At 35.3% G+C, this 16843-nt stretch overlaps 1 protein-coding gene across 19 annotated transcripts in view; it reads left to right on the forward strand.

Annotated features, from left to right (window-relative positions):
• LOC139145597 (leucine-rich repeat-containing protein 74B-like) overlaps positions 1–16843 on the forward strand; it is a 38145-nt gene that overhangs the window by 18149 nt on the left and 3153 nt on the right. For 2 of the 19 annotated variants that reach the window (XR_011554975.1, XR_011554976.1), the window contains 8 exons: positions 1478–1593; positions 2437–2515; positions 3919–4014; positions 4771–5013; positions 6711–6796; positions 10010–10028; positions 13362–13413; positions 14747–14774. Coding sequence is in view for 15 of the 19 variants with exons in the window: in XM_070716846.1 (XP_070572947.1) it covers positions 1478–1593; positions 2437–2515; positions 3919–4014; positions 4771–5013; positions 6711–6796; positions 14747–14774; positions 15705–15725 (669 nt within the window). In the remaining 4 variants the exon portion in view is untranslated. Of the gene's footprint in view, positions 1–1477; positions 1594–2436; positions 2516–3918; positions 4015–4770; positions 5014–6710; positions 6797–10009; positions 10029–13361; positions 14065–14746; positions 14775–15704; positions 15726–16843 lie in introns of all 19 variants that reach the window. The other 17 variants (XM_070716853.1, XM_070716858.1, XM_070716852.1 and 14 more) reach the window with 12 other exon arrangements.

Below are 16843 nucleotides of genomic sequence, written 5' to 3' on the forward strand. Positions count from 1 at the left end.
TTGCTTTTCACAGGAAACCACTATTCCTCTAAAACCTGTCTTCCACTTCCAACCCGATAACTTGCTCTTTTTCCAAATACTTGAATCTTGCTTCTGAGATACTGAGAAAAAAAGGTCCACAGCGGGTTCAGCATTTCACTCCCTTATCTTTTACTAATGACACTACAGGATGAAGGTTTTTTACAATAAAACTAAAACAACCCAACCAACCAACAACACCCAATTTCCTAACTATATAGTTTGAAGATGTCCCGTTTATCACATTAATTATTTCCACATGTGTACTGCAGCTGTAAATTATATACATTTATTTTATTGTCTTTATAATGTTTTATTTTTATTCTATGGTCACTCACAATTTGAAACTTTAAATCTAAATTCTAAATCAATCATGGAATAAAGGAGTAGTCTTTCATAACTCATCATAGACTAGTTCTAAAGACCTTTCTACGTAGATTAAAAGTAAACCCCCCCAAAAAATGTTGAAAAGGCAGAAAGTATAAAAATATACCCAGCTTTTAATATGGCTGAAAGTCTCAATAAATAGTGGAAGGGTTTAAGCTTGAATGACAAGATGTTAAATACGGTTGGTTTGGTGGACAGTGTTTCAGTAATTTACCCAAACATTGTAAGATTACCAATGAACCCTTCGAGTGCTAAAGCCAATTTTTGTTGCCTGTATAAAATATACCTGGTCAATTTTTTTTTCAGATTTTGCAAATATTTTGATTAACAAACTGTAGCCAATGAAATGTGACGTCCATTTGGTCCAAAATTATGAAAAAAATTCAGAAAAATTCATGAAAATTGACATAATGTTGCATTAAAATATTGGTTGGAAAAATGATAGCATTAAAAGGGTTAAACCAACGATATCAGAAAATTCACAGATAATCTGCAAAAACCATGCATACGGTATCATGGATTTTTGATGACAAAGTACAATTTTTTGACTCGCAATGGAAAGATATGCCTTGACCAGAATTTACCTTGATTTGCTAGGAACACCAATCATTTATTTAGGTATCGTATTTATTTTCTGTTTTTGTCCCATTGCGAGATAAAATCAACCAGAAATGTCAGAAATCTAGGTAAATTGCTGTAGGATTTTAATCAGGACAGCAACATAATGGAAAAATTTCATATCTATCTTTGAACATTATATCTGGAGTGAAGATGTGTATGTGTTTCATGGAGAAATCATATAAGATTACTGTTCTCGAGATTAATATTTTATTGTTTGGAAAACTATCCAAAAATATGATTTTAAGAGAGTATCAAGTTATGAATTCAAATTTTGTCAGAAAAAAATTTGAAGCAATAGAGATGCAATTTGATTCTATTCTATGCTTTTCTACGCAGAACTTTGGTTTATTCAATAGCGCAGGTATGTGAGAACATCGTAGCCTGTATGGCGTTGTTTGTATCATGTCAGTGTTTTACTAATCATGTTTTCTCCTCCCCCAATGCTTCTCAGAGTAACATTGGTTTGAGGAAGGTCGATCTCTCCTGGAATGGTTTAGGTAATGAAGGAGCTATGGCAATGGGTGAGGCCCTCAAAGCAAACAGCTCCTTGGAAGAGCTGGATCTCACGTAAGCCGATTACTAACTACCAGTTCTTAATACTGAGCGAAAATGATTACACTGAACAACATCCTGTTGGAAATTCCTCTCTCACGATCAAGAGTTTAAGGCAGATTGTGCAATATTTTGTGAATGAACTGCATTTCACCCCCCAGGATGTCTGTATTGTAAAGTTGAACTGATCTACATTTGCCACTAAGGGAGAGATTTCAACCTGACTTGGTTGTTTTACCCTTTCACCGCAATGGTTCGGCCCAAGACCCATCTGTTCAAGCACCACAGTACAGACAATGCGTGGGTACCTGACTTGTGGTTGTATGTCACTCGTCGTGCACTCATCGAAGCATTTTTGTAATGATGTGACCTTGGCATGATATTGTAGCTATTGGTAGATAACGGTACTCCTAAAAACTGAAAGTTTTAAACTTTCACTCAAATATTCCCAGAGGAAACATTACAGCTATTTTGACTTTTAAATTTAGCATGTCACATGGGCTTTGAGGCTGTACTGCAAAATTATCCATACAGTGACAATTTTTTTTTCAGATTTTTGCCAAAATTTTGATCAAAAACTGTAGCCATTGTAAAATTATGTCCATTTGGTCTAAAATTATCAAAAATTAAAAATTACGTTTTTCCCCATAGAGTTAAAGTAGGGATGGCGACATTTTGAATTTCAAATACTTGTAGATTGTTTCTGTAGTACCGAAATTTGCATGGTGACCCCTGATAAGTTATTAGTGATCTGGCAAGAGAAGGGTTGAAAGTTTAGTTGAGGAAAGTTACAGCAAAAGTTTAAATCTTTCACTTTCGATGTGCCTACTACCTTAAATATTTTTTGCAAAATTTCAGGAATAACCGTATCTCTCCAGAAGGAGCTGTCCTTTTAGCAAAGGGCTTGTACGTCAATGAAACCTTAAAAGTACTCAAGGTGAGTTGAGTAATGTTTCAATTACTGTCATAAAAGTATTACCATTTAAGGATTAAACCTCCCGACTTATTACAAAAAAGGTTCCATTTGATATGCACATTGAGCATCCGCATTTAATCAAACAATATTTACATACCCTTGATTTCATTATATGCTCTTTTCACAAGCGCACATGATATACCTTGTTGTGGGCATTTTTTTGTGTTGATGGTAGCAATGACCTCGTACAACTTCCTACAATGAGAAAGGAATATTGTGTTTGCCAATTCGGACATGTATTGCACAGTAAGAGTGAAGTCTCCCTTTCCGTCATGGCAAATGATTTTTTAGTGCACTCACTTGGGTTGAACTGCCCTCATGCTGAGCTGACCATAAAGACTATCTGTACAGATTTCTTATCCATTCTGGTTTGAAGATTAACTTCACTGGCGGCAAAGTCTGATTTATATTGTTCTGTTTGTTCAATTAGGTTTCTTGTTCTACTTTAACAATTATGTCGAAATGCTTACTTCTCAACTTATTAATACAGTTTGTATGTACATAATGTCTAATGTTATTGTCTGCAACTGAAATTTATTCTACACTAGAATTTGTTTGTCAACAATAACATCGCCAGGGTATATATTGTCTATATTTTGTCGTGCTTGCAAGCTATACAGTGTGTTTCAACAGACTGTAGGGAAAAGAATGTGACAATGTTTTTGTTTAATGGAACAAATTAAAGCAATGACCACTACTGGCCGTTTAAACTGTGTATCCCGCCAGTCCTGCAGAAGCATTATGAATCTATGAAACAGCAAACACTTCAGTGTATTAGGACGAATGAATATTATGTTTTCAAAAATGTGATTGTTTCTGCTGTTGTACCATAATTCTTTGTTTCTTACTGATTAAATTTTCAATCTAATCAAAACTGAACATTACGATCTTGAAGAGACAGAGAAGTGAAATAGCTCCAAACTACTTCATATTCTGGAAGTACTTACATTCACGTAGAACTATGTATATACATCGCATGGAATGTCTACGCCACATTTAAATATTTTTCATGTAAAGACAGGATTTATTTTTGCTTCAAACGTGTCTGTCATGCAGTACAGAAAATGGTTATTATAGTCATCGAAAGGAGAATAATATGCTTTAAAGAAACGAAACATTTGTTTTGAGAATGTTCCGGCTTGCAAAGTTGCCAATAAGCTGCTTTATCACAGCCATGTGTATTGATTGCCTTGCATTCTGTCTGTCTGATAGATAAAACATTTCAGTCTCCATGGTTTACTGAAAAGCTGCACGCTTGTCCAGTCGAAAGTAATCAGTATGTGTGTCCAATTTCATTAAGATGTGTCGCACTTATCCATGCTTCCTGTTTATCCATACCTCACACATTTTTTTTTGGTTGACAGGTTGGCAAAAACCCCATGCAGACTGCAGGTTGTTATGCAATTATAAAAGCTGTCAAGGAGAACGCAAACACAGCCATAGAAGATTTAGATTTCTCAGTAAGTTCACGCCTTTTGCTAAGAATTCCTCTTGTATATTTCCCTCCCATTGAAATGTCCTTGAAAACTAATATTTTCTTCTCAAAATTCCTAGAAGGTAATATTTTGCCATCAAAATTACCCTCATACAAATCACATGTTTCTAAAACTCCTTTGAAGCCTACTGATTAAGTGACATTTGCACAGTCTTGTATTTGTGAAAATCCAGAAATGTAATTTTGCTTCATAGAATTAACACAGGAACAACGGCCATTCTGAATTACAAATGTCAGTATTGGTACCATAATTTGTTAATTTTTTCCTCTTTTAGCAAAATTTGTTTGATGATTTTTACATTTCAAGAAACTGGTGTAAAGTTTTTGTTAAGAAAGTTGGAGCAATAATACATTGATATGAAGCTTAATCATTATATTTTTAATATAACATTTTTGCTGAAATACTCAACTCTAAGCATTAAAGATGTACAGTCACCTGTAATCTAAATATGCCCATATATAGTCAAAGGGGCATTCCTTCGTATTCAAAGTGCCCATGTGAGGGCACTGTTTTTAACTAGCGGCCACTCACTTAAAATCTGTGATTGGTCAGATTTTCTATTTCCATGGTAAGTGTGGCAAAATTGGAACAGGTGACAGTATACCTTTAACCCTTAGTATATTCTATATCTCATTTTTGAAAGAAAGCACCTTTACATTTTTGAAAACCAGCTTTTACAAGAAGATAACGATATACACATTTCACTTCCTTCACAACCAGGACATTCAAGTGAACAAAGATTTCGAAGACCTCTTCAAGGAATTGAAAGAAACGCGGCCAGAGCTGAAGGTCAAACACGGAGGCTCGGAAGAAGAAAAGAAAAAGAAGCCCAAAGTCAACCCCATGCAGAAGTTACAGAAGTACATCCAGAAGAACAATCTCCGACTGGTCGACTTCTTCAACAAATTTGACAAAGATGGAAGTATGAGCGTCTCGTACGATGAATTCAGGGAGGGGCTTGAGGTATGAGTGGATCTTTTCCTTTCAATGATTTTGTTGTTCAAACAGAGAGGCAGTTTTATTTGCCCTTATCCATAAAACAAATCTCACAAAAGCTGGAAAGGGCCCCCTAGCCTAGTCTGAAGTCATTCTTATAAAATTTGACATGCACAAGTCTTTGTGAACACAAACCTTCCAAATTATACCGTTTGATTAATCATTGAAATATGAAATGAATCAAGCGATAATTTATCATGAATGACAAACATTTTTCTTATCACAATTTGATGATAAAGTGGTATTTCTTAATCATTTATTAGTGGTGTTTACTGTTTGCACAGTGAATGACCTGTAATCATGCAATTAATTGAAAGAATCAATTTGAATTGAAAAGAGTAAAATGACAGAATTGCAGAGAGCCAAAGAAATTACCAGCTGACCACAAGATGTATTGAACAACATGGCATGTTGAAAAAATGGTACTGATTACTTGATATTCAGTACACATGTTAAGTGTGCAAATATATGGCAAAAAATTGTAAAAAAGTACACAAAATATATCCAAATTCTGGCCCTTAAGCAGATATTTTGTATTATGTAAAGTAGATAAATTTCAACTTTAACCCACAAAATAAAAAAACTTTGAAAGTGCACGAAATCTGCTCAACTGAAGTACAGTCAGTACATAAGTTTGATGGTTCAGGCATAATACCCAGTATTTCAGTACTTGGAAGTCCCCTTGGATAGTTTAGTGTTTGTTTGTTTGGCAAAACTTCCCTCTATACATTAATCATATTCAGAAACCCTGGACAGCAAAAACCTGAAACCATGGCAAACAATAAATGAAAGAAAGAACTCAGAGAGTGTAGCGGTAACCGTGATGTCTTTACTGGAAATGCAAACTTGTAAATCTTGTGTCCTATAATTCTAGATATGCACTTCTCATTAGCATTGCAAAGATTAGTGCTACGCAAGCCTTGGGTGTTTTGCCTTGAACTCATAATGGAACAGTATACCGTGACTGATTCTATCATAATCATTTATTTTTCATGTTAAATTCTAAAAGTAATTTAGCCGGAGGGAAAATTTGTCTGTGATACTACTGTGTGATGTAAAGCAGATCTTATTGTGATTTGTAAAGTGAAGTTACATCATGTTAATAATTAAAAAATGCCAAGATTAGTTTAGCAAGGGATTGTTGAACCCAGGCAAAATATCATTTGGAGGTCAAATTTAGATTTCAGACTTGGTGCTGTGATGTGCCGCAAGCGTCAGTGAGAAACTTTCATACCATTTTGGTAAATATGCGCTCAGGTCTCAAATGCTTCATTGTATTTCTGGGGTAACGTAGTGAATGATATTTTAAAAAAAATCCAAAACCATGGCTTGGGATATCAACGTGAATATCAAAGCCCCTGGTCAGTGGACTCATAAAGCAAAGTAAAAATGTTGGGTTTGTTTCTGCAATGCCCTACCTGTGTTTTAAGTCTCGTATTTTACAATTCATCCTCCATCATATTATCATTTATTTTCTATTTCTGTCTCATCATTACCAGTTTATGATATGTAACCACGATCACTCACTATCGCCAGCTCTGAGTTCCCGGAACCTGTAACCACAGACGCGTGGTGGAAACAGGTCACCAAGTTTAAAAAAACATGTGAACTCAGAACTGGCATATTGAATGCTGAGAAATACAACTTCCATGGTACCATTTCAGGAAACTGGTATAGACATGTCACCGGATGAGATAGAAATGTTGATTGCTGAACTAGATAGGGATGGAGACGGAGACATTAACTACAGGTACTGACAAAATATTCATCCTATCTTATATGAAAAAATACATCACATAAACTGTTGATCAGGGCTGTATAAGGTTCCTTTCGCAATGCATGAATCTTCAAATAACAGTATTTATGTTTCTCTTTTGTAGCAGTTATCAGTTTTCGTTTTCAGGGTAAAAAGTGTGAAGATTGGAGGATATTGTTTTTCATATTCTGTCAAGGAGGAGGGTATCAGAAAAAAAACTAACTCTTCACATCCACTAAAAAATTATCCATCAATTAAATGACTAATTATTAATTTATTGACATGTGCAAAGTGGAAGTTTACTAGCAATACTGCACTTTGGATGAGAACAACCATAATATGCCATGTTTAACAATTTTTATTTTTCCCTTATTTTGTATTTCTTTTATGTTGTATAACATGCAAGCAGTGCACCAACACACTACTCACCCTGTGATATACTTATCGTTCACAGCATACCAGGAAATCCAGCCCAGAAATCACGTTTTGTTTTTGTTTTCTTGTTGTGTGCACTGCCATTGCCATGGCTACATGTGACTGAAAAAGAGGTGCAAATTATCATCATTTTGTCAACATTGCTGTTATGATAAAAGTGGGCCAAGTTTGAACGCTATTTACAATAATCGTTATGTCCAGTTTTATGTCATTGTGTGAAGATGAAGGTTGATTCACACGTCACAAAAAACTCTTAATCGAAAAACAGTTTTTGGTAAATTACTCTTGCAAAATTACCACGAAAAAATGGCTTGCAAGAAAAAAATGTAGAAAAAAATCAAGCAGAATGAACTAATTCTGTTTGTTAATCCTGATCATGATTTGCATCTCTCCTTAGCCATCATTTGCATAACAATAACATCACACTTTTACCCAATCAGGTTTCAGCATATACACATTTGCATAATACTAATTTGATATGCAAACAGTCTGACAGGAGTATAACCATATTTGGCATGAATGATTGATACAGTGTGGTACAAGTGAGTGAGAGACTGAGTAAACTGACAAGCACACATAGACATTTTAAGACCAAACACCATCAAGGAATTTGGTACTTGAGCTTCAAAAGGTGTAATAATTTTTAATCACTATCTTGCCTTTACCATTGCTTTTTTTACTTTCAACAGTAATAAAGAGCTGAGCATAAGTTTCTAAATTTATATGCTTCACAGCAGTTTTTCCACATGGCCTTACTCATTACATCATCGTCTGCAGCTTAGTGTCCCATCGTATCCCAGCAACAAAATTTTAAGTCAGTTTTTTTTTTTGTTGAACTCTGGGTAAAATTCTTAAGCAAGTAGTGAAGTTCAAAGTGATTCTTAAAAAACTGAGTCTGTCAAACTCTTATGGAGTGACATGTTTCTTCAGGAATTCTTAGGAATAATTACCGATCCTAAAAAAGTATATTTATTTTGCAAAAAGTAAAATTCAATGATTGGTACATGTGATGGGAACTGTGTATATTTCTTCAGTTTGCATAATCTCACAACTGTAGGTCTTTTAATGGTTACCATTCCCTCGTTAAAATGTGCATGATAACGCTTTGCATGTAATTGAAACACAGCGTTCGTTAAAACCATTGATCCTCTGCATGGAGTAGGAAGACTTTTAATTAATTAGATTTATGAATAGCATGCCCTTTTCTTGCATGAGATTAAAATTTTAAAATAGAATAATTCTTAACCCATAGTGAGCCTTAACATTTTATGTCCAATGATTATGTCGCATCCTATGTATTGCATGAATACTAAAACCTTGATAACTTAAAACTTATTAGTTTCTTGCTATTCTCGCATGAGGAATAATTGGATAAAAAAATGCATGCCAGCCACCGTGCTGTTTACTATCCCAGGCCTGTCAAGTTGGTATGGTACGTAACCATAAACATGAATTCTGTAACAAAGTACATGTATTTCTAATCCTGCACTAACAAAGTTTCCCCTGTTACATGTTTTGTCCCGTTTCGTATTATGTTTTTGTTTTGTTAACACTATAACACAATCAGATAAATTTTATGATAACACTTTCCAAATATCCCAAAACTTCAACAGGATATTCCTAAGAACTCTAATCAAAGTTGAATCTCAATAAAATAATTTGATACAACAAACAGTGAACAATATTAGATCTTAACATTTTTTTGAAAGTGTTTTTTTTATGTCTTCCCTGCTGTTAATACCAGCATTGTTTCTATGAACATTTCGTACACCTGACCAAACAAACAATTTCAAAGCTTCTTCCCCTACAAGATATGGTTCAGCCTTGCTGTTTTCAGTGTTGTGGTTGGACTCATGTAATAGTCTGAAGGGGTGACAATGTTGAAGAACAATTTTACCGGATTCAGTGTTTGATGCCCACAAAGGTTTAAGATTCAAATTTAATTTTGGCACAAAGAAAACCTTACCATTCACCCTCTGGACTATCGGAATATGAAGGTGAGAACTATCAGGCGTGTATTAATTCACACTGGTAGCTTGGCCTGGGCAACCTGAAGATGAGTTTGTCCAATAACATGTTTTTGTGTGTCACTGTGACCAATGAAACCTTGAAAGTGAAAGTCGGAGGCCAAACATGCATCATCTCATTCCATTACAACCACTCTCTGTCAATTAATTTGATGGATTTATCTTATTAGAAGTCACAGATCTGATGAAAATTTTGTCTAAAATTACTCACGTAACATCAGTTGTGGCATTCAATCACGAACTTATACATTAGTGCTGTGTATTGTGTATGAATGCTCAAAAAAACCCGAAGAAATCCAGTCCAATTTCAGTTTTCTAGGGCGTTTGATTTTACACCAGCTGATCTGCTGTGTAGCACTCTTGGAAAATATGAAGCCATGCATTGAACAATAGAGTGAACAGTCCAACCTCCTCACCCCTATGTTTCCACAATGTAGAAGTCCACCACTGTATTGGAAATCACAGGGTTGAACCAAATTGTGATGATGAAAGGGTTTTGCCCACACACACATGCACATGTGATTTACAGGACAAACAACATCACCAAAATATACTTTTACGGGGTCTATGTATGTGTCTGTATGTGTGCTCAGTATATGTCTGTGTTTTCATACATATCTATAAGCTATCCTCTTTTCTCCAAATCTTAGTCACCAGACCCGAGTACTAATTCCCCGTTTCTTTGTTTTTTTTGTCATATAATGTCTTCCTTTCCCTGTAAATAATGTGCACGACGCTACAACAGGCTTATCACACTGCGGTTGGTATGTATGGCCACCACGTACGATAGATTAAAAAATCTGCCACGCCTCAATATAGCAGTTTTATTAGAAATATTTCCATCCGATTCATAACCTTATCCTGCTTATACTATAGATATATCCAAGTGCTAATCATCTGTAAATTCATAGACCTAGAGTGGTACATCTCTCATATCAAAAATACTCTATTATTTATTTTTCATGTATTTTGCGCTTAGCTGTGTAACACATATAGCTGTCCACCAGACATTAGTCAAATAGCACCTACCGCTTAGACAAGTAAACAGTAACTGTGTGATATGCATGATATGGAAAAAAAGATACCTTGACTTAATTAAAGATTGGAGTGAAAATTGAGAAGGCATTGCTTTGCAATCAGGAGATGGACAAAACATCAAAACAAAACATGAGATATACTCCCACACAGTGGATAAATATGTACCATAGCCACCAGGGCTGCAGATGGCTGAATTGTTAAAGAGATTGCTTACTCTACAAACTTTGTTTTGCTCAGCATTGTAAGTAGACATAGTTTGATTTGGCACTGATCAGTGGTGACAAACACTGACTTGTTTTTTCTTGCATTGAACACTATTAAATCTTGTCACCAAGTTTATCAAATCTGGCCTTTCAGTGACCATTACTGAACGATATCAAAACTTGAAAGGAACAATAGCCATAACCATTGATGATTTTGATCACTTTTTTGTTTTTAATGCCAAGTACGGTGTTTGAGATCCATAGTGTTCAGATTCTCAGCTTTGCCTGTACATGTGAAGACTGCATTGTTCTTATTGACGAGTGAATTTTAGTTGGACTAAATTCCCAGTGTAAACAATAACAGTGTTTTGTTGCCCAAGGTAAACAGCACATCAGAATGGTTGTCTGTTGTGATCAGCATATTCCCAACAAAACAAATCCTTAGGTCATCAAAAAATACATGCCAAGATGTACATTAATTAAAACAATTCTCACTTCCAAGTATTTAAGTCAAGGTCACGGTAATCATATACAGTGCAAAGTGTGAACAATAGTATTGCGTAGTCATTGGTCGGTATATTGTAATGCATGCTGCGTGCTTGAAAATTTCTAACTTGCACAAGCCAATGTGTGTATCACTAATCATAGCAATTAAAGCCCAAAAGGGCCTGTAGAGAAAACCCCTCTTTTTATCACTCTCCATCTGGTAAGTACAAGGTTTCACAACAGGTTTATAAGGACAGAGATCTGTGTGTGCTGCGTTGGGCAGGGTGGGCAATGAGGGTTGGTTTTTCCATGGAGCTCGAAGTTTAAGTGTTGATCTGTACAAAATCCTGTGTATCATTTTCTGGCATTCCAGAAAAATGTACGATCATTATTACCACAGTTCTCTTTGTTAGAGCCTCTTGAGATGTTTAAAGAAGACAGGATATACTGGTACCTAACATTTTCAAAATTAACTCAGCTCAACAAACTTGTTAATCCTTTGAGCGCTGTAATTTTCTCCCGCCAAAATTTTAGTGCAAAATTTTATCAATTTGTCATGAATTTTTCTGTAATTTATTGATAATTTTGGACCAAAGGGACATCACATTTCATTAGCTACAGTTTTTTCTCAAAATTTTGGCAAAAATCTGAGAAAAATTGACTGGGGTTTATTTTATAAAGGGACAAAAATAGACTTTTGCGCTCAAAGGGTTAAAATAATGAAGAGAACTGCAAATAGTATATTAAACCCTGCATTAAAGTTTGTTTGACTTAAAATGTCAGTAATCTGATCAAATAAAAAAGTGCCATTCAAGGTTCTTTTGGACAGATGCAATTTCAATGACGTCATTGGCACTATAATCTCCACTATGACTACTCTGTTATGTTAATGGCTCCGTTTTATGATGTTGTTGTCAGTAACAGCATGATCTGTCAGCCAACAATTGTTCACATTCCAAGCAGTGATGATGCTTAGGATAAAGGCATTCATCTCTTCAACAGCTTGCCAGAAAATGAGACTGATTTATCACATTCTTGTGAAGAAGCAGAGAAGCGTAACAATCGAGAAATAAACACCCGTGATAATTGAGCTGCTGTCTAAAATCAAAGAATAATGACAATAATGATTTTGGGGTATGGAAAAAAAACCGGACCGAATTCAAACATGAACGCATATCAATGTGACTTGAGTTGAAATATTGATTTGCTATCGTTCTATATGCGTGGCATTGGTGTTAGCAATATCTAGAGTGTCACCACTGCTTGGAGTGTGCCCATGTACAAGGCAGCCACAATGACAATCCCTTACAGTTATCACACCTGGCAATTGAGAGAGACTGAAACAAACTTCGAGATCCTACGATGCTTTTGTCATTTACTTGGTGATGGGCACAAAAAATGGAAACAGCCACAAAGCATTAATTTGTGTGGTAATTGACCTTTTGAATTGCATGAAATAAGTCATTGTGACGAGTGGGCTAACTGTGCAGTTTATTTGACCAAGTACTATATCATTTTCACTTTTTTAAAATTTTATGTATGCCTGCATCACAGCTTGAATTGACTGTAATAAGATAAGGCTACAAAGAAAATGGTCAATGTGTATATTGAAAGGGTACTGTTCATAAAAGTGCAGCTAACATGGATGAATCTAAGCCAAGAAGTGTACATAAGGTGTCTATAGGTGTGCACTGTGTCACATGACCATCAGGAGTTTTTTCATTGGTACACAACTTGCAACACTGTATCATTCTCTTTGTCCAATCATGATGAAGATGATATGGCAGGATCAAATCTCAGTGTTGATTTTTGAACACAATATTAGAAGAGACATTTGTTAATATTCAATTCCTGCGTGAAGTTTTTCCTAAACAGAATGTGTGCCTTTGAAAGATTTGCCAAAAAAATCTGTGTCAGTAAAAAGATAAAAGCTTATTTCTCTCAACATGGTTACTAAGGTAAAGTATGTTGTCATGTGGTGTAAAACTGTACCAAAATGTGAATTTTGCTGCTGTAATATGTTTTCCAACCATGCAGATTGTGTTTTTAACATAATTATACTTGTTATATCCAATGGTATACATTGTATAGCAAAAACCGTGTCATTGAAATTCTCACCAAATAATCACTTTCAAGTTATGCCCATGAATTACTATGCAGGGACAACTGAAATTTGCATATGTTAAAAAGGGACGAGGTAGAGGCTCGCAAATTCATGCAACCATTGCTTCATCACAATCACATCACATCACATCACTGTGAAACAACAGCTGAATGGCACGCCACACACCGTACACCATGATTTTCATTAATTTGCATGTTATTTTGTGTGTAACTTGCATATTTGATAACCAGCATTTTCTTCCCCAGGACGTAAAATAAATCATGCATAATTATCAGAGCCATTACAGCGCCACCTTGTGTAAGTTGCATGGCTGGAATAAACTGTCACGTGTTAAAGACAAGATGCCTCTGCCATATCCTTTGCCATTGTGTCAAAAATGTTCGGTCACTTTCCAAATCAATTTGATAGAATCAGCACTCAAAAGCTACCAAATTTACCAGATTTTGTGACAAAAGAGCAAAACATGAGAACTTGTTTGAAAGCTTGTGCAAGGTAAAAGTTTTCTTGTCGGTGAGGTTGCAAGTTTTGTCATATCATGCCATATGTACATGTGATGCACATTTTTTTACTATCATTTCCCCAACTGCAAGTATGCTTTGATTATATAGTTATTATTTAGCTGACAGAAAATCACAACATCAGTGTCCAGTAAAGAGCATTTGACCTTGATGATAACCCATGCAGTCTGTGAATGACCCTGCAAACACACTTAACATATTTGACAGAAAGAAAATCACACAAATCTAACAAAATGGCAAAGAATGGTAGAGGTGTCTAGTGGTTTCATTTGCATGCTAAGTATTTCAAATACCACCTCCCCTCCAATAGTGTACCACACCTAGTAACCATTGCATGTCGCAATTTTCTCCTCTTCTTTTCCATATTCTATCCACTGTTTTTTGCATGCGTGCCCACTGTAGTGAGCTTTATATGTGCTACTCAAAGAAGGTAAGGCTTCAGCGGCATCAGAAATTTTGAAAAATGAATATAATGCACATCAGCTAATATGCTACCACTAATCTTGCTTCATCTTAGTAGGTAACCCTTATAGAGAATGTTAGATGCTAGTCACTGCCAAACTCTTTGCTACATTGCTATATTGCTGTTGATTAAACTTAACACCTAATTTAACTGAGTTCTGTCCCTACTATGGAAATTACCTTTACCCTGAGATCATAAGTTTCAATTTTCTTTTGAGATTCAACAGACAGCCTCTCAAGACTCCTTAACCTCTTCAATATTCATTATCATTTGACAAGAGTTCGTCACCTGTGTGTTTTCATCAACATCATCTTGGACACGTACACTTGTGTGGAGTTTTTATTCATTGAGTTTTTCATGTCATTCATCACGGTGTGAAGTTCTAACAGTTTGTACTGTGTTCTGTTTTAACACATATTTTCACAGTGTGCTGTGTCTAACAAATCGACCACTGCATGCGGGTCATGTCACCTTCACATCATGTGTGTTGTTTGTTTTTTTTTCTCCTTTTCTCTCCCTCTCCTACTGTTGTTGTTGTTGTTGTTTTGGTGTGTTGTCACCACTACCACCACTGCCACTGCCTCATCATTGCATGCTGATTGATCTGACCTGATCTGATCTTCTTTCACCTCATCAATGCAACTTTCAGTGAGTTATACCTTGGCTATGTTAAGAAGGTGGGTGAAACATCAGTATAACTAAAGTCCCAAATAACCATCTTACTAGGGGGTCTGCCTTAATATAACTTATCTAGGGAGCTCGTGACTCCCTAGCTTCATGTTAATGACAACTCTAACCCAAGGAGATATTGACATTAATGAAATACCAAGATGGTTGTTAATGGTTGTTAACAATTTCGTCAATACAGTTACTCCATTTCTAAATCAGTTGACTGAATGGTCAGTTACCTGGATGTTCAGTTTTAGCAATTACCAGCAACCTAGGTGGTTCAATTTTAGTTATTACCAGTAACCAAGGTGGTTCATTAAAGGTATAATGGGCACCTTGGGAGGTCTCAGAATTAATGTATTCATGTAGAGTATCTTCAATTTGTCAAAGTTCAAAACAGAAACGGTATTCTCTCTAGGTTTAATTGTTAATTTATGCCTTACTCTTTCTAAATGTTTGCTCTCTACACACTTTTTGGTAATATCATAAAATAGCACCTCTAGGGATTGAGAATATTCCCTTTGTGGATATAAGTATCTGTAATATTGTGTGACCTCTGAAATCTTTGATTCATGTTTTCTTCAAACTGTTATAATCCTGTTGTGTAACATCAACAGCATCTCACATCATTTGAAAATACACACATTTGGGTAAATTAACGTGCAACCCGAAATCCAATGGATCAAATGTTTGACCATTTAGTGCTTTCCAACCATTTATTCTAAACACATCCTCATCATTGAAATGAGAAATCTTGCCTCTAAATATTTGTCAAATAAGAGAAATCCGAGTAACTTCAAGCTGCCATTGTATTTCAGGTTGCAAAGCTGTTTAATTATGTGTTTAGAAAAGTATATCTTTCGCAAGGGATCAACTCTCCTAAAATGTATCTTTCACTAACCCTGCACAATATGAATCTTTTCTCTCCACTTTTCAAGGCTCAATACAAGTCTGATCAGGCATGTCCGCTATCTTTACCATATCGATATAACATTTTCTTCCAAATGAATATACGTACATCAATATTTTTTGTAATGAATGACAATTGCATACCAGTTTTGACAACTGTAGTGTGCAAGTAAAAATAGAATGTGTGAAAATGTGTAAAAACCATAGACCAAGCTTTTCTTATGGTTTCACATAGGACTGCTATATTTCTGTGTAGGAGTATTTAATCAATATTAAATTTAAGTTCATAATCAACTTGCAAGCATAATTGTAAACCAGCGTAATGCTACAGCAAGGCTAATGGGTTGTAGCTACTTGCTTGCTTTATTTACAAATATAGAATTTATCATGATAATATATGTTTTCTTTTTTTTGAGCAGTGATTTCAAATTAAAAGCCCATTGTAATTATTGGCCCGCAGCAACTTTCTGCTCTGATCCTTGAAAGATTCTGTACCTGTTGGTGCATGAAACAATTATGCAATCTGAAATCAGTTTCTCAATGCCAGCCTATATGTGCATCACAAAGCATTATAAATTATAAGTGTTTGTCTCGCATCAATTTGACAGTTTAAACTGCATGTTCCTATTTAAATACTGAACGTGACTGCTTGCAGTAAGTACCTGGAATTGCATTTGTAAAAGCAAATATTATTCTTTATTATGTAAAATTCATCAGCTTCCATAACTTCTTGGATTTAGAAATATAGAGATCAGATTTTAGTCAAACAGTTCTGAAATGTTATACCTTCAGGGTTCTCTCCAAATTGCTCTTCAGATAGTTAATAGTCAAAGTACATCTCACACAAAAACCACATCACAGCAGAAAAGTTCATATTTTAAAGTTTTGCAATGTGTTTACCGTGTTCTAAAATTCCTAAAATGTGTTAAAGATGAAGTGTGAAGTCTGGATGCTACAAAAAAAAAAAAAAAAAAAAAAAAAAAAAAAAGTCTGGATGCTCTATCTACTGATCTGTGTGTTGTTGCCTGACTCAGACATAAGCTTTGAAAATTTGCTGCATTGGCATAGTGTGAATACAAAATTTACAAAGTCTCATGTGACCAAATTTTACCCAGTATGATGCAAAACCCTAGCAGAGAGACAGCGATTGATCTGTATTAGTAAGTCA

Source organism: Ptychodera flava, chromosome 12, assembly GCF_041260155.1.
Source record: "Ptychodera flava strain L36383 chromosome 12, AS_Pfla_20210202, whole genome shotgun sequence".
Classification (NCBI taxonomy): domain Eukaryota; kingdom Metazoa; phylum Hemichordata; class Enteropneusta; family Ptychoderidae; genus Ptychodera; species Ptychodera flava.